Genomic DNA, 26657 nt, shown 5'->3' with positions numbered 1-26657 from the left:
TCTACGAACTGTGATACATTTTTGCGCGAATGCAAGGCTAATTCAGGTCATTTGTAGGTAAAAAGACCAAAGTCAGCCGTGAGAAATCATGGTTTCAAGTGGCCAAAGTAAGATCAAGTCTAGTCTTCGTCGCTGAGAGAAACGATGAGCGTAACCAGAAAAATGACCGATAGAGTTGGTGGGTTGGTGAGCGATCTTTGTAAAAAGTAGGAGAAGATCAAAATCCTTAAAACATGGTAAGATGTAATGTTGATTGTCAGTGATCGTTATAACTTCTTAAGGATACATTTGTACGTGGTTGTCGAAAAAAGTAGGTTCTACATACACACAATACATTGTAAGGAAGTTAAATCTGAATAAACAAAAAAGAGTTGAAAGCTATTAAGTTCATTTATACATTTAGTTCACGTTGTTTATCAAAAGTATTCAGTCAAACGCAAAACCGTTGGACGTGTGCACATCTCACTTTTACTATTAGAACACACTTTTATACAGAAAAATGCATTAAAGTTGAGAAGCACACGTAAAAAATGAATTCAGTGGTATTCCCTTGTCCCAAAGACTACAAAAGTACAAAACTTGCCAATTACGATGACGCCACTGGGGTTAGCAGATAATTGATAATTGGTCGATTGACTGAAAGTCAAGTTGACGATTTCTGCGTTCGAAACTAAAGGAAATTCATGAACCCAAAAGATCATCAAGTTAACCATACATCAGTTGATCTCGATCGCCAAAAATAAATGGATTTCTGATGCATGGCTCAAAGAAATCAGCATATTTCTTGCAACTGCTTCTACTTGGAATTTAATTAGTATTTAAGAGAGAACGTTTTGGTAACTGGTGTTGCAGTTATCTGTTTAAACCCTTGGGTATCCTTTGACGGAAATACGCCAAAAACGGTACGTGTGCGAGAAAGGTATGATTGAGGCACGCGGTAGTGAAAGTTTTTGTAGCGAGGTACAAAGAACTTTTGACAACGCAGGTGGAAAACTTTTGCCCGATTTCTTACTTTAACGCATAAACATTAAGGGCTCAGTTGAACTACGGTCAAGACTTTGCAACCATAAAAAAGGAGCTATGAATTGGAGAAGTGGGGCTACACCACAGTCACAGCCACAGTCAATTTGCCACAGTCGAATTGTCCGGTGTTTAACCTTTTCATACTGTTGTTAGTAACTAACTTTCGACCTATTTGACAGCAAACTACAAGAAGCCAATAGCTCAAGGTAAAGTGACTATTTGCTATCTTTTAATAAAGCCGTGAAACTTTTTTTTTTTTTTGCATCCCTTTAATTCCAAAGTAATGGTCTAGTTTTATATTTAAGACTAGTCGTGATATTTTTTCCCGTCGTCTGTTGCAACAGATTAAAACTTGGTCAAAAACAAGAAATATGACATACAGCAACCAGATGAGTTGTATCCAAATCTTTAAAGATTTTATGTGGTTTTTCATTCGGTCACCCACCCGCATCCTGCGCTTGGTGTTTTTGTCAGGTGTCGAAGCAATATTCTTCTTAAACGAATATTTACATAATTTCCTTTTAAGTTATTATCTACACACTCCACGATTTGGAGGAGGCATTTCTAAGAGGTTGAAGTTTTCAGTATTCGATTTTGTCCAATTAGATATACAGTGAAATGAAATAGCAAATCCTATCGGCGGCGCAACCCAGTTTACCATGTTGCACGAAAATTTTGAGGGAACTTTATTTTGCGGATTGGCGATTTTTTGGTGGTTTGCTGATACAATTTTTTTGCAGTTCGTGATAACTGAAATTTCTGTTGGGAACTAATTTTTGCGCTGCTCATTTCAAGCAGCAGAACATTTATGTGGGAGAAACCGGCCTTAACATTTTCAACTTTCATTGTACGGTTTGTTGAGTCACAGTTCACTCTACTTACAATTTAGTGACATATCGCTGTATAACCTTGCTGCGCAAATGGACCGGAACAACAAAAAACACAAAAAGCCTACCCTTCGTACTCCTGGCGGTGTATACAGCTTTATACAGTCTCCATAGTGAGCTATATGATGCAACGCATATGCACAGTTCTACGGAAACACCTATCCGCGAACAAAATGACAGTTCATGTACAAAATTTAACGTTTTAGCCATCATAGAAAACACAGCGTCAAGCTTAGCCCCACCATGGATCGAACTCGCAGCCACCAGATTGGCTCAAACCAAGGAGCCAATTGAATTGCAGGGTTTTCGATCCGAACCATGGGTTTATAATTTGACAAGAGAGCGCGTTTGTCGAAATGATACCGAGAACTCATCTCTATCATTTCTGAAGAATCGGCAACTGATGAGATCCACAAGATTAGGATCGAAACCGCGGTCTTGCCTGACCATTGCCTTAAATGCTACAGAATTTACTTACGGCCGAAGGACTAGAAGCAGCCCCTGGCCAGAGCACGTAAACACAGGAGGAAAATACTAAGCTCCCGCAACACAAACCTCACAGTTACAGAGCTTAGCGGAGCGACAACAAAACACACAGCCGTAACTTAAGCGGCCTTTAGCCCTCAATTTAACGCATTGCATAGCTTTCAAAGAAGCTACAATGCTTAAGAACGGATCAAGGGACAAATAACCGTGATAAGAAGCACAGCATCTTGCAACAAAAGCAAATAGCCGGGACCGGCAATCGGACAAAAGCTGCAAGATAATGTATGGTTATTACACGGTTCAAATCCTATCCTTAAAACGATAAAAAGAGAGGCTATACTGTCACCAGACGCACTGAAATGAGCCATACCAAGCCTAAACTAAATGCCACAGACGGCATAAGAACGACAGTCGCTAAACGGAAACGTAACAACAAGAGGTCAAAATGACCTTTGAGATCAATTACAACACATGCGACAGTTAAACACATGGCTTTGTTCAGTGTCTATCGCGCAAATCCTCCAAACCATAGATGGCATTTAATAAGAAGAAAATTCAGCGCTAAAAGAAAATTTTACCGGGAGCACCGCTCTTTTCATAGAGAAAAGGGTGTTCTTTGGAAGACATAACCCGTGAGGGCAAAACTCTTATTTAGGCTAAACACGCACATGAGAGTCGCGTAGGCCTGTCAACCCCATTATGCCATCCTCTCACGATAACATCACATCTGAATATCAAAGTTAAAATAATCATTGGGACTACCCAGCTGCAATTGGTTCAACTATGTCAATAAAAATTAAAAGGTAGTAAAAAGTCACTCACCCCATGGCGGCACACCATGTGGTAGAATCCACCAGTATTACCAGCAACATGCGTGAATCCATGACATGGTGAAGAACCAGTAACAAGTGAGGAATACAACACTTGAAGTTGCTGAATAAGCAGAGCCTGATAAAATAGATGAAAATCAGCTGAGGCTGTCATATTCAGCAATTAACATACATTTAAAAAAAATCCTTCCACATAAGTTGTTACATTGTGGAAACAACAACATCAACAAAAATTGACCAAAAGTAGCAGTATTCAATTAGCCTTATTAAGATCTTTCATCTTGGTGTCAGTAACCAATATAGCACAATCCCAATGGCAAAGGAAGATGAATGAGGATACACAGGCTAGGAACAAAATTAATCTGAAAGGTTTTGTAAGTTGGGAGTGAAACAAAGGGAGAATGCACGTGGATCTTTAAAATAAAATTTTAGGAAAGTGACTTTAAATTCTGTCCTGCACTATGACAGACATTATTGTGTGCAAAATTATTGATCTTCTGGAATGAAAACTGAAAATATGATATATTGACAACAACATATTTTTAGATATTCACTTCTATACCAGTCACTAAGTACCCCGCTTTCAAATCATAACTGGAGTTGGGGAAAATGAAGATTCATTGAATGAGTCCTGGTTTACGTTTTGACTCCAATACAATTATCCTAGCATATCTCTACATATCCATTTATACATTCCCATACATTTCGAGTGGTTACCACAGTCTGCAATCTTTATTGGGGAAGGAATCGTAGAGGAAAGTCCCTGACTGATGAACTAAACAGTTAACAATTTCATTGAATAAGTACAAGTTAGGTGGCAAAGAACCTGCCGGGTACCTTTGACAACTTTGCAATCTTGTCAATTTTGCATTCACTGCAGATGGCCCGGAGTTCTTGTTCAGTATAGGATTCCAAAGAAGCCATATCCAATGGTTTAGTTTTAATTATGTGGTGCAAAAGCATTGGGTCCCCTAATAAAAATCAAGAAAGATAAAAAGACAATGATAGCATGTTGTGAATGATTCACGACTTTCAAGAAATGAACCAAAGGGGCTGAAAAACTTACTGGATATGTATCTCTGTGATATCAATCTACCAGACATCTACCGTATTTAATCGATTAACGGCCCTGGGCGCTTATTTAATTTTGGGCACACGAGGGTGGGCGCTTATTATTTTCCTAACATTTTTTGGCAAGTGGGAACATTTTTAGAGAATAACAAAAATAGGGGATAACAAGTTAAGTTCACTTCAACAAGACAAAACAAGTGCAAGAGCTAACATGTCTTTAGTCTTTAGCGTTAATTTTCACTGAGTGGTTAATTTATGGCGAGGTGACCTCTAGAAACCACCAGGCTTATAGTTGAGGCCACCTCGTACCTAAAAATATATGCTTATATAGTGCAACAAGTGTGCCGCTTTGCCAATTAAGTGCGATTATTTTATGAACAAGCAACAGACAATCTGAAAGTTCATTGACTTACAATGTAACTGTATCTAACAGAACTGACGCTTATCTTCACCCTGGGTTAGTACAGACACTTTTTTTGTTGGGAAGGGGTTGGTGGGCGCTTGTTTAAGTTTTTGGCCTTCAGAGAGGGCGCTTGTTTGAGGGTGGGCGCTTACTAACTTTTTGGGCTTTCAGGGTGGACGCTTATTCGAAGTGGGGCTGTTATAAATGGAATAAATATGGTATACCAAAATTGAAAAAGTCATTATGAGGAGAAATTGATTAAAAATCGTGAAAGGTCCATATCAATTTATTTCATGTTTTTTTTTTTGGTTAAAGTATAATCACAACTGAAACATTTTCCATGAAAAAGAGAGGTATGAATGACAGTGCATGTGGACATACAATGTTGAACTTACCATTAATGTGCTCCTTCTCAAAGAATTTCCCTTCCAAGTATACACTCTTCTTCTCCATCTCAGTGTTAAACACCCTATCAGCTCGCAATGAAGGTGCAATAATTGGGGGTACTTTTTGGGCAATAACTGAAATGTCTTGCTTTGAATTGGCATAGGTTAATCTCTCCACAAACACACCCTTCATCTGATGCAGAAACGTCTCCAGTGAAGGTGGTTGACATCCTCCCTCTGAATTATTTGCCTTTGTATAATCAACCTGGGAAATTTATAATTTGCTAAACATTAATAACAAGCACATGGTTTTTAACAAGTGAGTCTTAGCAATTTTTTCCAAAGTGGCCGTGTTTTCTTTTTTCATCACATAATACACTGCACATTCCACTGTGCACCATGGCGAGTATATGAGCTTCAATTTCTCAGTGGAAAAAAACTCTTTAGGAGGACATTTGTTGTCGTATTTTTTTTATTTCAGGTATATTTTTGTTTATCTTTTGATTTTTGGTATGGTAATTTAATAATTATGGTAATTAACTACAACAATTATTTAACTGAAGACTTACAACCTATACTGTATAATGTTTGTATGACAGCTATTACCTTCTGGCAAAGCTAATTAAAAGAAGGTGACATTTACATCCAACAGCTGCTTCCCTTACAAAAACAACATCTTAATACACAATGGTTGTCATTTAGTGCTCTTACCATTTCAACACTGCAACAATTTTTTTCATTACCATCCCCGAAATAGACTTGACCAATCACTCCACATATACTGCATATCACACTGTCTTGGGACCGCTCGGATAAAAGTTCATAGGCATAAAACCCATTATACAATAAGGCACTGAGATATCTCAAGTCATTATTACTGAGCTCACCCTAAGAATAAAAAGGACAAACATTTAACAAAAATGTAAATATGAATTCAAGTTGCCAGAAAATTAGAACAAGTAGACGGGGAATAAATAGCCGGGATTTTTTCAATTAAAACAAGCAGCAGAAAATCCTAATTCCCAGGCTCTTGATGACAGCCCTCAATGATTAACTGTACCCATTATTATTCCATGTATTTCTACATGTAAAAAAAGTAGAAATACATAGAAATACATGTAGAAACTCAATTTTGAAGTATTTATTCACAAAACATAGATACATTTAAGAAAAAAAAAAAAAAACAATCAACAAGTGAAAAGTCTACAATCCCTTTCAAGAAAAAGAACATTACCCCAAATAAATTTAAAAGTGTAATCTCATAAGTAACAATGTCTCTTTAATTACTTCTGTTGTAGTCTTTCCAATATTGTACAACCCAAAAATTCCATTACCTCTTTACATCTCTTCCAGACACTGAGATCACTTTCGATAGCTATACTCAGGGGAACTCCACGTTGGAAAAGCTGCCTCCAATGTTCAAGGATCACTACAGCAACAATGATTTTGTCACAAATGTTGAAAAGTCCTTGAAAAAGTGAAAAAAAATCATCTTTTGTGATCTTTTACATCCATTCATTATTTCATGACTTTTACTGTGAGAGTTCAACTTCACTTAAAAAAAAAGAGGAATGCAGGATTCCAAAACTCAACTACATGTAGACCGTATACATATTCTATGGTACCTGCAAAGAAATGTACAGTAGAACCCCAGTAACTCGACCTCCAAATGGAAATGAAAAACTGTTCAAGTTAACGGGGTTTCCAGTTTTCAAGGTCGATTAAAAATATTCAATTTTCCAGGTTAATAATTAATAGTTTGTTGATTTTCAGCTCTTTGGTGTACAATGCAGTGCAAATTAGACTTATTTTCACAAGAAACTAATGTGATATCTCAATGGGCATCCGTGGTGAGTTATAAGAGCCAGAAATTCGGGTTACAGGGGTAAATTTTGCTATTCAAAGGGAAACGAAATTTAATTCAAGTTAGTGGGGTTTACGAGTTATCTGAGTTTGAGTTAACTGAGTAAAAATGACTGAAAAGTTGGGTCAAATCGAAGGGAATTGAGATTCATTTCGAGGTAGCAGGGGAGTTGGAGTTATCCGAGTTCGAGTTACCAGGGTTTTACTGTATTAAAAAGAATCTTAGCCTAGTGTTTAATAAAATCTTACTAATGATACATATTAAACATTAATGTATGTATTAAGAATTAATGTTCATGCAACTCTTTTAGGGAGAAATTATTGTTGAAATAAATAACCATGCAAAAGGTTATTACATGTACATGATTTGATCAACAGTTCTGCAAAGAAGATGATATTGCTGTTAAATGTAGATATCCAAAAAAAAAAAAGGCAGCTAACAAAACAATCAAGCAGTCATTAAAAAGGTTACCTTGGTCGATAGGCCATGCTTGGTGCATGGCTTTGCAGCTCTTGTTTGAGCAGAATTTGACCTTGATTTCAACTAAAGAAAAAATCGATGGAGTGATGAGGTATGACAAATCCTCTTGTCCTTGACCAGGATGCCTTCTGCAATCCAGAAGAGGACTCCCACAAAGTTCACATTCTGTGCTGGACGGCATAAAGCATTGAGGAACATCTGTCAAGCTTCGACATGCAGAAAGCATATATTGAGGTACTGGGTACGCAATTGCCCTCCTCATGTTAAGTTTGATTGTTGATCCTCTGCTTACACTGACCTCTTGCTCAGCAGTTACTGTTGTGGATGTGGCTGTACTGGATTCACCAGATGTTGAAGGAGATACAGTGTTTACTGGACCTGCGTCTGATGACAATTTCAAAACACAAAAAAGAATATGCAGATGGGGGCAAATTTTTCTCAACTTCAACTGTTTGCTATTGCCACTTTTCCTTGAACAGCTCTTGTTTGTGCAGCGGAACAGTCCATCACGCTTCTGTACATGACAATACCCCGTGGGGTTAGATGGGCCCTGGGAAGCACCATGATAAATGGCATAACAACTTTGAGAAATTTCAACGACATGCCTAAAATCTTCAGGAGGTTCAATGGCTTCCAACAACATTCTTTGAGTTGAGTTATCACATTTGTAACTTTTAATGTCATCTTCATGTATGTTCTTGGCCAAAGTTGGCAAGGAAAATGACTTTAACAGATTACAATGTTCACATGAAAAGGGAATGCCACTTGCGACATGAACTGCTCTCTTTTCTTTGCATTTCTCTGAGTGACAAACAAAATCAGAACTTGATTGTACTACAAACACTCTATTGTGTTTGGAATTGATTTGAACAGAAAACAACTTGAGTTGTGGTGATTCAACTATCAGAACACAGCTTGGTGCATCTGTGTCTAATTTTGGCTTCTTCACTTTGGGCTCGTGCTTCCCGCCAATTTTAAAACTACAATTTGGGCAAATATTTGGCATCCATGCGTTAGAATAGGTGTATCCGCAACCACTGGGGCACTGGCCAGTTCCTCGTGATGTCCACTTTGTTGGGTTCTCCTAAAAAAATTAAAAATTGTAGACTATTAAATAAGGCAAAAGCATCAACAAAGCAAATGTATTGATAACATTAAATAGTGTTTAATATGTTAATGTATGTATTACTATAGAATTAGAGCGAGGAGACAAAAGTAGATTGAGAAAACAGCATTCATGCCTTCTCAATCAACTTGATTTGAGTCCACAAAAAAGAAAAACTTATCACGAGGTTCCCGGCTTCCTGAAGAATTGCCTTTTATTTAAGTATAAAGTGTTTAACGACCAACTGTCCCACAACTCTTTCCGGCTGCCAGGCAAATAGCCACAGCATTTAATAAAACCATAACTTATCCTTATCATCCAAGATGCATGGCAGCTAGCTTTGACTTTAGGTGCAAACAAAAGATACATGTAAGAATATTATTAATAATTACTAATAGTTGTAGATTAGCGAGTGTGTTCGATGTCACCAGGCTATCCCGATCCCAGGCTTTCTCTCTTTGTGATGTCATCCCCCCTGCAAAAAAAAATCTGTGGGGGATGCCAGATATACGCCCCGAGATCCATCGACCCATCCACAACAAGTCCCATAAAAACTTGACTCAAATCCATATTAGTAATAATAATAATACTAATATTTATAATAATAATAATAACAGTTTCCCATATTAAATCTTTTCTTATGGTTTAAAACACACTTTAATGCTCGAAACTGAGAATGTTTTGATGAAAACTATGAATAAAAATCGAAAATAATATACGTTTCTATTCTATACACATTTGCTATTCTATACATGCGAAAATCACCATAAGATTATGAATCGGTATATTTCTGTATATACAGACAACATACAGAGCGGGGGCAGCTACAGAAAGAGTGATAAGCATAAAACTATAACAAAGAACAAAGAACACGCGATTGCGAATTGATCAAAAGTCACTTTGAAGTTATGAATGTAGGCCTATATGAAAATAAAAAAATTGTCACTTTATCAGGTTCTTAATATAAATGAACTGTTTAAGTAAACATTGCGCAGTGGAAGATGAGGAAAACACGTAATTTCTGATAAAAAGAGTGTGCTCAGCTCGAAATTGTGTACTACAATCAACTGAATCATTGCATGGAATAGATTCTGTTTTTATCTCGCAAATTTTAAATAATATAAGTATCAAAGATAAGATAAAGGTTATAGAATGTTAAAATGTTTCATATAAGCTTAATAAAAATACAACGGACTGTTACTTACCATTGAATCTATGTAATATGCTCAGTCAATTCTGCGATGCATGAGGACGAACCTCGAGATGAAGAACCAGGAAAGGACGTGAAACTTGTTCAATGATATGAATATTCTTACAGACCAATTCAGCGAGGAACAGCTGAGGTGAGATGTAATATGCTCAATTCTGCGGTAACATGAGGACGAACCTCGAAAGAAGAACCAGGAAACGAGGTGAAACTTGTTCAATGATATGAATATCCTTACGGACAAATTCAGCGAGGAACAGCTGAGGTGAGATGTAATATGTTCAATACTGCGATAAGATGAGGACGAACCTCGAAAGAACAACCAGGAAACGACGTGAAACTTCTATGATATGAATATTCTAACGGTAACTGTACAGTAAGCGATCACAACGCAAAAACTTGAGGAAAACTAACCGGAATGAAAATGGTGCCACAAAACGAGCTAGCAAAAACTTGAGGAAAACTAACCGGAATGAAAATGGTGCCACAAAACGAGCTAGCCAATAATATAATCGGTACAATCGCTACCGGAAGCTCTAAAATGGTGCCACAAAACGAGCTAGCCAATGATATAATCGGTACAATCGCTACCGGAAGCTCTAATCGGACCAATCAGGAAGCAGCTCTGGAAAGGCACTGCATTACCGCAAATCCGCCGATTCACCCCCCTCCGTACTTGATCAGCCACGCAGTAAATCGAAAGATAAAAGAAAAGCGGCTAATCGACCAACTTTTTCGTCGAAAAAGGCAACGAAACCCGAAACCGTTGAACTGGTTCTCAAATATATCAAAGAGTACAAGACGAAGTGTGAATTCAGCGGCGTCGATTTCGAAGCGATGGCTTCAGGTTTCCGTGGCTTTGTTGGCAGACATATATAGCCCTACGGATATATATCGATAACCCTACACATGTAAACGAGGGCTATCTTAGGACCCTTCTACAAGGGTAACCCTTCTAGGAGGGTTACCCCCCTTCTATGTAAACAGGCCCTTTAGTCTTCTTTAGTTGAAACTACAATTCAGGTTGATACTACAAGTCAATAATATCAAGCCCTAAAGGCCAAGGGCGACACTTAACTATGATCATGTTACCTTTCTCCCTCCCATCTCCCCGGGTAATTAACCATTGCTTCACCTGTCTAAAGAATGTAATAGGTGGCTGTCCCATTCCTTGAGGATTTCCAAAGTGTATGACAACTTCAGAAAAAGGTTTCACCTCTCCCTAGAAACCAGAGAATATTTTAAGCGTTCAAACCAACGGACAGGGCGTCAAATTTAAAAATATTTTATTAAAAAACTGTTGTACTCACGCGGGTTAGCTCTTGTTTTATTTCATGTGCCCGATCTTCCAGCCACCCTCGTATGCCATATTTTACTCTTTTGAACGCTGGACTAATATTTTCATCTGTAAGAACCTCCATCTGAAACACGTATGAAAAGCAATGAATCTATGACCGACCCAGATATGGCCGCAGCTTATTGTTAATGTTGCGTAAAGCGCGGTCTAACGTTTTACGAGAAATAAAATGCGTATGACCGTTTGGAAGACAGATTAAACGTATGCAAATGAACAATTATGCAAATTGGAGGTAAAAAATAATTCGCAAATAATCACCATTACTCGTGCGTGACAAGAGATTGCAGTTCAAAGAGTGGAAAGTGGGACTGGATTTCCGAATTTTCTGAATTATGGATCAGTTCATTCAATCCGTCGCGTAGACCTACATCCGGACAGAAAATGTTCCAAGCTGGTTGGCGTGTAAAACACTTTCATTAGGCCGTGAGTTCTTATACATCTCTTGAATTCTCTCCTATTATATGTGCTAAATATTGTGCGCGAATTTTTTGCTGAAGTGTCAAGAGTTCTCAGTGTAGCACATTGTGCCAGTCGGCTCCAAACATCAGCATAAACTGTGATCTGTCAGTGCTGATGAGAGGCGGCTGTATTGTAGGCTGGTGATACCCCGCTGTATAGTTTTTCTACGAAAACACGTTTTCAGAGCCTTCGGTTGGTTTTCCGGTAAGAACCAAAAGAATTGTGAGGCAAAGGCAATCCAGGAAATTCCATCGAAACGAAATGGAAACACTGCGGGTCACCATTCAAGTGATCATCTTTTAACTGCCTGATGCATTCGGTATTTTAATAACTATCGACGGCAATGTTCTCTTTCTTTACGCGGTGTGTTTTGACGTGTGGTAAACTAGCTTGGTCTTCCTTGTTTCGTTCTCTTCTAGATGAATAATTAGTCACTGTTAGAAGAGAAGTTGAGGCGGTTATACGCACTGTAGTTTTGTTTTCAGTTCTGGTCAGTTGTTCTTTGCTGTTGTTGGCTTGGGTCAGAATAAATAGCCGTGCAACGGACGACATCTCGTAGTTGTGCAATGGCTTTTACTAATGGGGTTGTCAGCAACCTCGAAGATTTTTGCTACCGCTTTTGGGGTCCAACGTCAACACTTTCCTGTGGGGTAGACCTTGTTCTGGTGATTCATATATTGGGTATCAGCATTCATCCACCTGACCCAAATGGCTGTTTATTGGCTACTCACTTAATGAGTTTGAGAAGGTTGCATTAGCTGTTAAGGAGTGGTAACATTGATCCATTAAAGTATAAATTAAAGTATAAATTGTTAGAGGGCGTCTTGAGAGGGAAGAACCACTCCAACACTCTTTTTGACCTTCTTGTTTATTCTATTCAACTTTACAACCCTGGATCAAACTCTAGCTCTGATGAAATTCTTGTTTAATTCTCCTTTTATACCTGACCAGAACCGACGTGTCAAGAACACGTCTATCATGTATCATCTAACACTTGTCAAGCGAAGTACGCCGGCTTGCGCAGTTCCTGCATTAACATATTTTCCTTAGCAATGTTAGCTTTTTTAAAAAGACTCAAGTTCCGTTTAAATTTTTACACAGTTCTGGTTTAGGTCTGGTCAAATTAAAAGAAGATAGGGAATAGAAAAATTGTAAAGAACTCTCATCCACAGTTCAAAATATATGTTTCATATATTTACATTTATTTATTCATCCTTCAAGGGTGTATTACGAACTCACAATATGACCAGCTCCCAGTTGGCTTGATAGCTCAGTTGGTAGAGCACTACACCGGCATCGCAGAGGTCATGCGTTCGAACCCCGTTCAAGCCTGAATTTTCAGTTTCAGGCTTTCTTTTCGCAACTGCTTAAGTTGCGTACTAACTCCGAGGATCTTTCTTCTATTTGATCTTTGGCAGAGTTAAAACTGTACTTAATAACAAACTTTCAAGAAAATAACGTTTAAAGACTGTTATATAACAACAAGATAAACATTACATTTGGCGAAGAAGGGACGGACTTTAATAGGGTACTGCCCTTTTCCATAAATTACTGAAGTACGTGCTGCGAGAATGATGGCCGTAATTACAAATCGGTACGGAAATCGCACAACAATACTTATTTATTCTCACAGCCACCTGAGTTAAAGTGTTGAAACCATAATAGTAAAAACGTTATGTTGAATTAAAAGAAACCACTAACTATCACGAATTCGGTTTGAGCTCATGGAAATAAACCAAAACTGATCGAAAATTCCTGTAGAAGAATGAACTCTTGTAAAAATATTTCATAGACTAAGTGTAAACAAGTCATTGTAATTTAAGGAAACCAATCCAAACATTCTTTACCAAAAGGAGAGTTGCCGCAGTTGTATAACACAGCTGTTTCGTACTGAATTCATGACAAGAGAAAGTATACGTTGATCATAGCTATAAACAGTCGCAATACAACTAAAAAGTATGGGACAGTTTAGACGGTGTTTAACAAAACCACGTTCTAGGTCATTTTCAATTTTGCCAACAGTCATATTTAAGGACGGTGCCTATTAATACCGAAGTATTTTTGTGCGGTTTATTACTTTGCGGGAAAAGCAGATCTTTGCAAGGCCTATTGGAATCCAAAAAGAAAATTGGGGGTAACCACGCATTTTTCAGAGATAATTAAACATTAGTATCTCTAAAGACCGCCAAAATATAAAGCAATGTATGGGATTTTTTCCTAAATTGAAGCCTAATTATCTCTGTAAAATGTATGGTTACCCCCAAATTTCTTTTGAGATACCAAAAACATTTGGTAAGTTCTGCTTTCTCCGTATAATTTTAAACCGCGCAAAAAGATTCCTGTATTAGTAGGCACCACCTATAGGAAACCCGAGTATCTCGCGATGCGCAGAACGTATGCGCAGTAACAATAGTAGGCACCGTCCTTAAACATTGTCTGCTGCTGACGGTAACAAGAAGGCTTGCATCCCAGACTAGAAAACTGTTTATCTACTTAAAATATACCACTTATAAACAGATTTGGAGGCCCACTGATGTCTTAAGCCGCGGCCTAAGTTAGACTGTTCAAATAACTGGCCCTAAGTAACTACGAACTTAAACAAAACTGTTTTCTCACAGATGGAAAGAACATTGATTGATCCATATTGTCATAGGAGAAATCGAAAGGTCAACTTCAAGTGTTTTCCCAATATTTCCCGAATATATATAATAAAATTGTGGTATACTTTTATAATTCCCAACACTAAACAACTAAGTGTAATCTTTTCATCGACAGCTATTTTTTTATCTTCTAACAAAATGCTGAAACCCGTACCCGCAACCGTGAAACAACTTCGAGGTGTTTGGAAATTGGATGAAACACTCTTTTGAGTGTTTGATAATAATATAGCTTCTCAAACTATGAAAAATTCTTGGAGAAAATCAAGCGATAGCTAAGCGAATTTCATGATAATTAAGTAATGTTTAAAAAACGAGCGGGAGTGTCTTATCGGGTTTAAATATAATATACCGCATACTGATAAAATACTGCATACTAATAAGGAGGAAGTTTATCGATATAAAGTCACTGCATGTGATGTATTATCGACCATTTGATAGGTCAATGTGCTTATGAATTATTAATGAGTTTTGAAGAACACATTTCCCAACCTCCGTTCACGGTAACGATTTCCTTTGTTTCTGTTCATAAATTATTGACGAGTTTGAGAAATCTTGATGGAGTTATATTACTTAACTGTACCGAGAGAATCAGAGTCATGACAAGAGTGAAGATTGTTCAGATTTTATTTGTTTATACAGTTCCCTCTTCGGCAAACTTTTCAAACCCGTATCGTCATTTTTAAATGACTTAAAAGTAGTAGCGTGATACATAAAAAACTTTGCAAAAATTACCACTGTTGCTAGTTAACACCGTTAGCTACATAGTTGATCAAGTTGTTATTGTGATGCCAATTTTCTGGCTTGTCCTTGAACTGTTCCATGAACTCTTGGTGAAAAGCTCTTAGGCGATCAAACATTGGAATGAACTTGTCTTCAGATGGTAGGATAGTTATCCTGTGAAAGAAAAAGGTTTTGTTAAAAAAGGTCATATGGAATAGCTTTTAAAATAGGCCCTTCACGAGGCGTTTTCAAACCCCACTTCCTGGAGCAATTATTTGTCTCCCTTGCATGTTGCAGACTAGAGCGAGGTCATTCTCACGGTGCAATTCCGAAACTTTGAAAGGAAAGTAGTGAGAACATTGAAGATGAATTATTTGAAGAAATCGTCAAGTGGATCCATCGCTGTCCAATTGTTTACGTTTCGTACAGTTTGAGCTCACATTCGATGGTTAGCGACAAAATAGACCAATTCCGAGTTGCCGTGGACCTGATTATGAAACCGAGGTTAATTTTCATATGAAGGCTTTGCACTTAGCCTCGATTTCTTAACGAGGTTCAAAGCAACTCCGTGATGGCCTAACCTTTCAAAATGAGATAAACGGTACCCGAACAGCGGCTGGAAATCGAACCTGTCGATGTCGAAAGTGTAACATTCAAGATATTGGAGAGCTTTAGCAACGACGACGGCAACGAGAACGTCAAGCAATAGGCTTAATGCACGTACATTACACTTTTTGGTCCATTCCTTTGCCGTCACTGCCAACTAGGACGTGAAATTCCCTGATGGGACGTTTTATATGAGAAGATGTAAACACACGACGACGAATTTTCCTTCTCCTTCTAAACTTGAGTGCGCTCTCCAAGGATTCAACTGCAGGAAGCGAGCTTAAAGCGAGTTGGAATAATCGCGATGAAGTTTGAAAAAGCGCGAATTCGTTTTAATGGTGACGTTTTCGCTGCCGTCGCCGTCGTCGTTTCTAAAGCTCCTTATTCACTTCTTTATAGAATTTAAAGTAGTCTAAAACGAGGCTGAGATCAGTGGTAGTTTAAAACTTGGAAAATAGATCGTTATAGAAGAAGTAAACGGCTTTAAGCTCTTAATACAGTGTCAGAACAGACAGACTATGAGATAAAGCTTCAATGCAACGTGTTGTGTCTCACCGGAAGTAGAAGTTGTTCCCGTTTCCATTCTTGTCAAATCCCCGGCCTGGTACCATGTAAATCCCAGTTTTCTCCAAAGCTTGCCAACAGTAGAATTCGTCTGGCGGTAGACCCTGGGCCTAAATGGTTAAAGCGAGAGAAATGATCGAAACTAACCTGAGGTTATTAATATTATTTTCAATAGAAGAAAAGGTTCTCGAGGTTATATACGCAACCAGACTGTTGCGAAAAACCTGAAAAAAATTCAGGCTTGAACAGGATTTGAACCCATGACCTCTGTGATGCCGGTTCAGGGCTCTACCAACTGAGCTATCAAGCCAACTGGGACCTGGTCATGTTCTGAGTTCATAATATACCCGGGTATATTATGAACTCAGAACATGACCAGGTCCCAGTTGGTTTGATAGCTCAGTTGGTAGGGCACTGCACCGGCATCGCAGATCAGACGTCATGGGTTCAAATCCCGTTCAAGCCTGAATTTTTTTCAGGTTTTTCGCAATAGTCTGGTTGCGTATATAACTGCGAGAACCTTTTCTTCTATTTAATCTTTCATCCGCAGTGCATATACATGTTACACATAAATATTATTTTCGATGCTCTATCAATGGCGTATTCAGTTGTAGGTGAAGGTTTTATCATGAACGGCACCCAGTTTTACAACAGTCATTATGAAGTTTCTCTTACTATTTATTAGTCCGTCTTATTGGAGCGTCTGCATTTAAGAAATTAGATATTGATAGTCAAAGGGCGGTCCTGTGTTGACGTTAAAGATTGTCTGTTCCTAGTGCTGTCTCCACACGCTAAGATGACATGCGCGGGCGTGTTATCTAGTCCTTCGCAGGTGGTCAGGTACGCGGTTGCTCAAAAACGAGTAGAGACTGTTACCTTGGCTTCGTCAATGGCTTTCTGTGGCAGTGTTATCCTCGGAAACGCGTACATTGAACCGGCGACCTCGTTGCATTTGACACTCTCCAGTGAGTTCAGAATCTCTGTGGTCAACTTTGCTTTCTTCTTGAAGGAATCACGAATGGATGTTCTTTCCTGAGAAAAGCAGTCGAGAGATTAGCAAGGCGACCATGTAGAGCATAAAGCCGACGTAAACAGTCTTTCAATTACATTACTTGTCACTAACGCAAAGTTTATGCTTAACATAGGAGGACTGTTAGCCTCCCCTCCTCATTGAGGGATCGGGAAAAGGTGGGAGGGCCCGGTGCTGGACAAAGTTAAGGTTAACAAACTCGGACTAAAAAGAATTTACTCGCTGTGACAGCTACTCCATCCCAAAATTGCGTAAACTCTTTGAAGGAACAACATCCTGTCACGTGGTCAATACTTTGAGACATTGGTATGGGTGTCCGGAAACACAGCTTGCGGTTTCAGTCACTTGGGGCAAGTCATTGTCAAATGAATGTGGCTGCTTTCAAACTTGGCTACAGTCAAACCTCGAGTGCTGGAGCGCTTACCTTTGAAAACCTTTCGTAGGATTCATCTCCTGGTTTGGGAGGGTTGCAAGTGAGTCCAATGATTACCTAACACAGGAAAAGAGGAAGGGAAAAAAAGTTACTCGACTTTGATTCCTCTAGTATTATTATTACTATTATTATTATTATTATTATTATTATTATTATTATTATTATTATTATTATTATTATTATTATTATTATTTTTTATTTATTTATTTTTTTGAAATGTAGGACCCGTATTGCTGCTGGAAGTTGACTTCAGGCTCTGTGGTATGCAGCAATTGGAAGTATTTTTACTTCCCCATACCCGACACGATGCTAGTTCATCGCATGGTTTCCGCACGGTTCTTCGGTTTCCAGCCATACACCTAGGTAAACGACAGACAATGCAGGGACCAACTGAGGTTCGAACAACCGATCATCTGTTCTTCTAGCGAATAGACTGTCCTGTGCATTGACTTCTACACCATCGCGCCTCCACATTTTGAAATTAAATGCCTTTTGGCCTTCGTTATGTACCCATGCAACTCCGTTTTGATTCTATGATTCGTACTTGTACCTGTCCTATTGTAGAAGAACAAGATCTTGAGCTAAGGTACTCTTTAATGTGAAACTTGACTTGGTCACTGAATCCTACCAGCTCGATATATGCGCCTCTTAGACCACATCTGCCAGAAACAAAATCGTATTACTTGAGGGACTTCCCGAAGGAGAACACACCATAGTATGAAGTATAAAGCTAAGGTATCTGCCGGGGGCTAAAAGGGTTTGCGAGTCATTTCGGTCTGGGGGGTGGGTGGGTATTCTAACGTTTGTGAAACTGTCCTCAGTACCACCAAGTTTACCAGTACCACCACAGTTTATTTGTGGATTGTGTTCATATTTATAGTACACCGTATGGTATTTCTACATCATGACATTACACATCTTACTCTCCAGTGTATCCTTTGGCACTGGAATGAAGCGACATGAGTTGAAACTCGCTGTACTCAGGTCCCAGGTCCTTCAGGACTTTCTTGCACGAGTGAAACTGAGCTCCATTGGCGTACACATTGTCTTGATAAACTTCATCAGCGAACAACACCAACTTCTCTTGCGCGCAGAACTTGATCACTTCTTGAATGTTCTCATAAGTCAGAACTTGACCTAGAAACCACATAAATGATTAGCTTATTACTAAAGACAACTTGATTGCAAAAGGAGACTCCAGGTGAATCCAGAACAAAACTCTGGCTTCTTATTGTGGGCTTATTTGTGGGCTGTGTCACGGTATTGCGCATGCTTTTTATAGCAATGTTAATGACTTGGCGGAGTTCTCAGCTTCGAATTTAAATAAAGATCTACATATAAAACTGACTTAAACTATAAAAAATAGCCTTTCCTCCCAGTTTGAAACACTTAAATAGTAAAACGTAGGAGGACGAAAAAGAGAATTGAAGGCTTAAAAACTCGCCCGCGATTGAGAATGAGCAAGGCAACTAACAAGAAGGCGCGTTCGTTTTACTAAACAAAGTGGTCTGCTGAGTAGTAGCTTATACATTAAGAGGAGTTTGTTTTCTTGGTTTATGCGATATGATCGAGTTTGACAGGTAGCTAGCAAACCGATTTAACTGTCATAAACTCATTACGATTAAGACATGAATGTTTGTGCATAAATTATTCTGAAACAGAAAAGCTAAACAAACCTACCTGTAGGATTGCCTGGATTAATCAGCACCAGGCCTCTTGGTACGCAGTGTGGCCTGGCCGCTTCTAATGATCTCTTGAGTTCGTCGATGTTCAAAGCCCAGTTATTGTCCTCATCAAGTTGGTAAAATATCTAAAGCAAAACAAAGAGCACTTATATTATCATATACCCTATTTATGTGAAAACTTCGAAATACCACACCATATCGCAACCACACTTTAAGGCCCTTTTAAACGGTTTCAACATTTGCTTCAACATGCGTTCAACGCTTTGTTGAGCCAGATGTCGGGGGCGTTTGAACAGGTCGTTCAACATTGTTGAAAGTATAGTAAAAGTTGAAAGCGTGTTGAATCAAATTCAAATTGGTTTAAATTTTCATTCAACATCCATACAATACTCGAAAACGTTGAAAGGTGTTGAAGCCGTTTGAACACTCCGTTTAACATTTGCCCAACATCCGTTCAACTTTTGTTGAACGAATGTTAGTCAAATGTTGAAACCCGCCGTGTATACGGGCCTTTACCATACCATTCCACATCACACCGTACCACAACACACAAAACCATACCATACCATACCATACCATACCATACCATACCATACCATACCATACCATACCATACCATACCATACCATACCATACCATACCATACCATACCATACCATAATTGACCACATTTACCTGATAAGAATTGTGTTGTAGCAACCGTGCTTGGTACATGCTGAACCCTGGGACAGGAAGCATTATTCCAGCTCGACCTTTCCCCTCGTTGATCCCTGTTTGAGCAACTCCTATCATAACCTGAAATGAATCAAAGGATAGTTGGTTTGATGGCCTTTTACACCACAGAAAACGGAAAGGCTTGGATCGTAAATAGACCAACTCTTGAATGTCCAACTGAACTGACAATTGAAAGCACTATTTACTGCAGTTTGAGGACATCTATAAAAAGGGGGAACTGTCACGGATATTTTGTTTTATTTTAATTCATCAAAACTGCTAACATATTTGACAAAGTACTTCTTCTCTACTATGTAAATGTTCGTAGAACACGGGGATAATAATTTTAAGTGATTTCTCCCAGAAAGAACAAATCATGATCAGTCTTAGTGATTTGTTCCAAACAACAACAACAACAACAACAACAACAACAAACAGAAAGTTCGAGCTGCAATCTCTTTCCATTCTTGCTATCCGCAGCCACAGATAATTAACAATAGTTTCTGTGCACAAGTAGGGTTGTTGTTAACTAAACTTAACCATTGTTTTAAAATTTCCATCGATATAACTTTATATTTGGCCATTCAAAAGTGACACTAAAATAGGTGACACTACTCCTTTAAGCTCAGGTTGCCGAAACGTGGGTCGTCGCTAAGTCTTAGTTTCAACGACTATTTCCGGCATCCAGACGATCTAACTAGACCGTCTTCCGCTGTGTCCAAACTAGTCAGGCCTCAACCAACTAATATATAGAGGATTGGGCTAAAGAGGAGCTTGCTGTCTGATAACGGGAGAAGTTTTAATTTCATCAGTGAAATGAGGTAGGCGAGGAAGAGAAAACAGGCTACTTTAACACTTAGAAGCTCCTAGGCTTACTTCAATTCCTTCAGCTCCTCCATCTGTGAGGAATATATCCTTATATGTCGCAGGATATCCATCTCGCTGAGAAATAAACTCAGCAATGTCCTTGCGCAAAACATTGATACCTTCTGCTGACGTGTAACTACCTGCAAAAGATGGTAAAAGGAGCCTATCTTATAGACCGAGTTGAAACATGAATAAGGCCTGCAGAGAGTTTAATGCTGATCCTGTGATAAATCTTTACTGTATCAAAAAAACGGTTTCCAATTGAGTGCCGTAAAGCCAAAAACCAAGGTACGTAATTACTCTGGCCAATCGCAACAGTTGTAAACAACACAACGAGACAATCAAAATTCGAAGCAAATACATGTAACTAGCGCCAAGCGCGGGAAAACGCGTGGAGCGAAAATGCGATTGGTTTTTGTTTGGATTCCCATTGGTTGAGAAAGAGGTGCGAGTTTTGTAAGCCAATCACAGCGCGTAGTATAAGATGCAAAACCAAAGCGAAACCGAAATTACTTTCGACACTCAATTGAAAACCGCTCTAGTGAACTGCAATAGCTACAACTATAGACACGTTAACCTGACCGGTCGACATCCTAAGTTGTGGCAAAGCCCATTATTAAATACCAGGAAACCCCAACGGTTAATTTCGGTAGATGTCTGGTCGGATGGCTTTAATCCCCTCAGAAATTCGGATTTAGTCCAAAAGAAAATTTGCAGCTTTCTTTCTTTCGCAACACTGGAAAACTAATTCTCCAGGCTTTCGTATATGTCGTCAAAAACGCGAAAGCATTTTCGCAAAACCAGCAACGAATAGTAAATTCGGGGAAAAAAAATTCCGTTCCCTAAAACGTTCTGCAACTTATAATTAATTTTTTTTAGCTTAAGCATCCGATCTGTATTAGCTTACACAAATATGTCTTTAAATGGGCACAAAGCGACCTGAGAACACAGGAGACAACATTTTAAATATTTTGCTTAAATGTTCTTTTTGGTGCCCCTTGAAATACATTAAAGGTACTATGAAGTTTGTACCTTGTAAAGTGGAAAAAGATTCAAAATATCCTTTGGAAACTATTGAAAAACAAACTGTCAATTGAAGCTGACAATCGAATGGTCGCACTCTTAAAATTATTTCTTTGACATACTAGACGTTGAGTCACCTTGTACAGCATAATAAAAAGACCTGCAGGAAAGTACTACTCGACAGCTTTCATTTCAATGATTACACTTTAGGATTCCGGCCACAGACTCGAAATATAGAAGCATCTGAGCATAGTGTACAGCACCAAAGATTAAGCCTGCTCAATTACTTTAGCATTTGACTTGGATAATCGAAAGTTAGAGCCACCTTACATAATCGAGTCATACTCGATTTCCCGTTTTAAGGACGGTGCCTACTAACAGGGAAGTATTTTTGCGCGGTTTATCACTATGCGGGAAAAGCAGATCTTAGTATCCAAAAAGAAAATTGGGGGTAACCGCGCATTTTTTAGAGGTAACTAAGCAACAATTATTCTAAAAAGCAGCAAAATACAAAGCAATGTATGGTGCTTTTTTCCAAATTGAAGCTTTATTATCTCTGAAAAATTCATGGTTACCCCCAATTTTCTTTTTGGAAACCAAAATCACTTGTTAAGTTCTGCTTTCTTTGCATAGTTTTAAAGCGCGCAATAATATCCCTGTATTAGTAGGCACCACCCATAGGAAACCCGAGTATCTCGAGATGCGCAGAACGTATGCACAGTAACAAGTAAAGGACGGTTAAACTTTGACCCTTTACTCGTGCCCTGGCCTCACTGGGATGCACTTACTTATGGTGTATCCAAAGGTGTCATCCAGGATCCTCTTGGCTCTGTTTTTGGCATCCTGGGGAAATCCAGGATCGGCTAGGAGCTCTGGGCACAGAAGAAGTGCCAAAACCTGTAGAACATACACTTATAAATTCCAGTCTTAACGAGGATGGCTCGCTGGACATTTCGTATACGTGTTTTTTTTTTCATTCGGGTGAAGATTGTTATATCCTGGCCTTCCAGCTGGATTCAGCAATTTAGATGATATTTTGATCTTCATAGGGGTATTTTTTTCTCCCTAAGCGAAAGGCGTATTTGGAAAAAGAAAATTCGAGTTCTCCCAGCAGACGTCGAGCCTATCACCGAACTTCAGGAGACTCGTGGGAGCTTGGCCATTAAACTAGGTTCTTGTGACAAAACATCCAGCGTACTGTTAGGATTGGAATGTCGATGAGTAGCATATGCGCAATGAAATAAATGTTATGGTATATTTTAAGCCTGGTGAATCTTCTCAACAAAAATCATTCAGTCAAGAAATTAAGATCAACTTCTGATTCACCCAATGAACAATCTAAATCAAACAATGTCACTAACCCAGAAAAAATGGCGTTTTGCAGTCAAATCAACTCAAGCACAAGTTAACGGATGAACCAACCACGCGGTGACAATAAAAGCGATCGAAGCACTCAATCTATAATTATAATAGAGCGGTTTTCAATTCAATGTCGAAAGTAATTCGCGTTTTTTTCGGTTTTGCTTTACTATGCTCTGTGATTGGTTAATAAAGCTCGCGTCACTTTTTCAACCAATGAGAAGTAAAATTAAAACCAACAGCGACTTGGTCGCATGCGTTTTCCCGCGCTTGACGTCAGTTACATGTCTTTGCTACGAATTCTAATTGGTTCATGGCGCTGTCTACGTCAGTTGTGATTGGCCAGAGTAAGTACTTTGGTTTTGGTTTTACGACACTCGATTGAAAACCACTCTAACCGTACGTAGACTAGACTAGTATTGATAATAATTGTTCACACACTCAAAGAAGTCATGCAGTCCTCCGTTCATTGTTTTCTCGCTCCGGTTCCTCCCTTGGTGCGTTCGTTCGTTCGTTCATTCGTTTGTTCATTGAGTCGAGAATTTTAAAAGCAATCACAAGCAATCACGAGTCCGTAGGTCGGACTATCGATGAATCAATCATTTTGGATCATTTACATTCAGTCAGTCTTTCATTTTAATTACTCGTCAGTCGCTTGCGTCAGTGATTCAGTCAGTGACATATCCATCCGTCACAGTCTGTAAGTCACGCAATCAATCGTTAGCCATGTCTGTCATCAGCACTGTACCTGTCTAAAGAATGTAATAGGTGGCTGTCCCATTCCTTGTGGATTTCCATAGTGTATGAGAACTTCAGAAAATGGTTTGGCGTCTCCCTAGAAAACAGAAAACAATGCACTGATCATAAGTACATGGTTGGTGGAAAGTGCGGTATAGAGTTAAGAATTTTGGCAAGGACCTTTTATAAAACTCAGACTAGTTAAAGGCATGGTTCAGTGTCTTACAAGGCATGGTCCACTTCAAGGGAAATGAAATTGTTGTTCTTTCTTTCTAAAAGTTGGCAACGACAGTTTCTTGGGGGCGTTAATGATATGACACTTTCTTGACGCTCAAACTTTAATTACGTGATTAAAAATGGTTGGAGCAGGTCAAAATCTTCTGCGTAAAATGGGGGAACAAAATCAAATTGAAGCAAATCTTTGAATATGAATATAAGAAACATATATTTGAACTGCGGGTGAAAGATAAATTAAAAGAAAGACCCTCGCAGTTATTTATGTAAGTTAAGCAGATTGGTTGGTTTCTGAATCGTGTACATCTAAGATCTTCTTTAAGAATTAGCTTTGTCTGTATGTCCAATACCTAGTTTAATAGCAAACACACAATTACATCAAATTGGTCTCGTGACTTTAGAAATTTCTTAATGACTTCTAATAGAAATTAAAAATACCATAATACAAGCTGGAAAGTGAATATAAGCACTTTATTCAAGGACTTGTTAGCAAATGTTTTGAAAATGGGCTTGCGCATTCGCCACAATATCTTCGGCCCCCTCCCCTGAATTATGAAAGGCTGAAACACGTGCGAGGGAGTCGCGTAGGTTTATCAATCTTTATTTACAAAGCTGATTTATTTTATGTTTTACATAATGTAATTTGTCTCATTTTCAGTTTTCAGATATATCTTTTTTACATTTTTTCGTTAATTTATTTCGTTCTATTTCATGTTCAGGAATGTTCCATGGTCCGGCTGTTATCGACGGCCTTAAAATCAGTGTTAATGACTGGCCTGTTTGATGTAAAACTCTCTTTTGAATAATTAACTAGATCTCTATCCAGGATAGAACTGTTGGGTCAAACCGTTTGAGGCAGAAGTCATTGTTGTTAGATGGGATGTTGCGTTGGTTAAAAAAAGAGTCAGTTTTTAAGCTACGGCGCTAATTTATTTTTATTACCTGTTAACTCATTACTGGTCAATATTTTATACCGGCTGTTTTCCTTTTTTCTTTGCCTTTTACCCGGGAGGCGACTCAGGCCTGGGCCGAACGCGTTAAAATTTCGGTCGAGTTTCTTTGTCGTCGTCAGTTCATCGTTGTCACAAATGTGCATATTAAATTATTCATTAAACCTGGATTAAAACCCTCTTCTCCCCTCATGATAGAAGGCTTCCTTCAGCGGTCGTTTTGTTTACATGTTTTAGACTCAAATATGCCTCTTTCAGAAAGAAAATTGACCCTCTTAAAACGGTAAATCAAAATGGATAAGTTCTAACAAGTACTCGACAGTTTAAATGGTGTAAATTGGACAGTTCACAAAATTAAAGGTATGATTGTCAATTTTTACTTAAAGTTTTCATTTAGGAAAGCTTTTTGTCTGTTTGTCTTTCTGTTCTTTTATGAAACGAGGGCACTTTGTAATTTTACACTTACTGACATCACGTAATCAGAACAGAAAACGTGAGTCAGGCCTGTATGTGTGTGGTCATTACATTATCGTAAACACTTACTGGTATGACGACAAGTAGCGTAACGCAACGATACCAAAACAACATCTCGCTATCTTTGTGACCCAAACTATTCCATTAGCTCAATCGCGACGGATGGATATGTTTCCACCTGCACTTAGCGCTAAACATACATCAACTCATACCGCGTAAACGCCCATAGGCGTCTTGTTATTCATTTTTCGAGCATCGCATTGTTATCAGTAGCTACATACATACATACATACATACATACATACATACATACATACATACATACATACATACATACATACATACATACATACATACATACATACATACATACATACATACATACATACATACATACATACATACATACATACATACATACACACATAGCAGTCGGAAGACAATTCTCATTCATTCAAAAGGCACGAAATTACTTAAGCATTCCCGGCTGCTTGGCTAAAGTCGTATGGCAGACTCCACCGTCCTCTCAGGCTTTTCCCTCAAGGTTCAGCGTTCTCTCGTTGTAAACTCGTCCTCTTTCATTTTCACACGGGCTCTTTGGTGTGTCGCCGATTGGTTTTTCCCACCCTCCTCCCCTTCAGCGACGTCTACCATCCCTACATTTATACTCCCACTCTATGTCTGATGCAAAATTTTTCCTCCCATATCTCAATTAGCATAGGTCATAGCGTGTCTTTTCAATGAATGTGAATATAACACTGTGGGATATTAAGATATTAAAAAGCGATCAGGGTAGAAAAGGAAAAAGAAAAAAAACCTATATCTAAGGTCATCTAACTGTCTATGTAACTAGCTAGCAAACTAAGTAAACAAATAAACATACAAGTGAATAAATCACATCGCACTGCACTATATCATGGTCACCTTTACCCACCTCGAATAAGCCCCGCTAATTGTAGGAAACTAATATTGTAGTAGAGTGTGCATGTATATGATTAAACTATTGTTGTCTTGATACTCTCTCTATTTACTTCACCCCCCC

The 26657-nt window shown here is 38.6% G+C and overlaps 3 protein-coding genes across 6 annotated transcripts in view; all 3 read right to left on the bottom strand.

The window, feature by feature from the left end:
- Positions 1–11353, bottom strand: part of LOC146480605 (alanine aminotransferase 2-like) — a 24417-nt gene extending 13064 nt beyond the window's left edge. The window contains exons 1-2 of one of the 4 annotated variants that reach the window (XM_085109793.1): positions 11053–11352; positions 10878–10964 (exon numbers count right to left, since the gene is read on the bottom strand). In XM_085109793.1, the coding sequence (XP_084965919.1) occupies positions 10878–10964; positions 11053–11163 (198 nt within the window). In that variant the 5' untranslated portion in view covers positions 11164–11352. Of the gene's footprint in view, positions 1–10834; positions 10965–11052 lie in introns of those variants that run through there. The other 3 variants (XM_085109794.1, XM_085109796.1, XM_085109795.1) reach the window with 3 other exon arrangements.
- On the bottom strand, positions 347–10387 carry LOC146480606 (uncharacterized). The gene is made up of 8 exons (XM_085109364.1): positions 9741–10387; positions 7422–8514; positions 6421–6554; positions 5798–5974; positions 5096–5351; positions 4064–4197; positions 3219–3344; positions 347–352 (listed from the first exon to the last, which is right to left on the bottom strand). Exons 1-8 carry the CDS (start codon positions 9741–9743, stop codon positions 347–349), a joined length of 1929 nt encoding a protein of 642 aa, XP_084965490.1. The 5' UTR covers positions 9744–10387.
- Positions 11354–14824: 3471 nt separating the features above from the next.
- Positions 14825–25367, bottom strand: LOC146480604 (alanine aminotransferase 2-like). Its single transcript, XM_085109791.1, has 11 exons — positions 23968–25367; positions 22649–22757; positions 20847–20977; positions 19932–20051; positions 19252–19381; positions 18495–18708; positions 18122–18230; positions 17563–17628; positions 16985–17140; positions 16100–16218; positions 14825–15112 (listed from the first exon to the last, which is right to left on the bottom strand). The coding sequence occupies exons 1-11, from the start codon at positions 23998–24000 to the stop codon at positions 14959–14961; spliced, it is 1341 nt and encodes a 446-aa protein (XP_084965917.1). The 5' UTR covers positions 24001–25367; the 3' UTR covers positions 14825–14958.
- Positions 25368–26657: the final 1290 nt, after the last annotated feature.

Source organism: Pavona decussata, unplaced genomic scaffold (genome assembly GCF_977016875.1).
Source record: "Pavona decussata unplaced genomic scaffold, jaPavDecu1.1 SCAFFOLD_53, whole genome shotgun sequence".
Taxonomy (NCBI): Eukaryota; Metazoa; Cnidaria; class Anthozoa; order Scleractinia; family Agariciidae; genus Pavona; species Pavona decussata.
The sequence above is the reverse complement of the archived record's forward strand: the minus strand, read 5'-3'. Positions and strand labels throughout refer to the sequence as shown.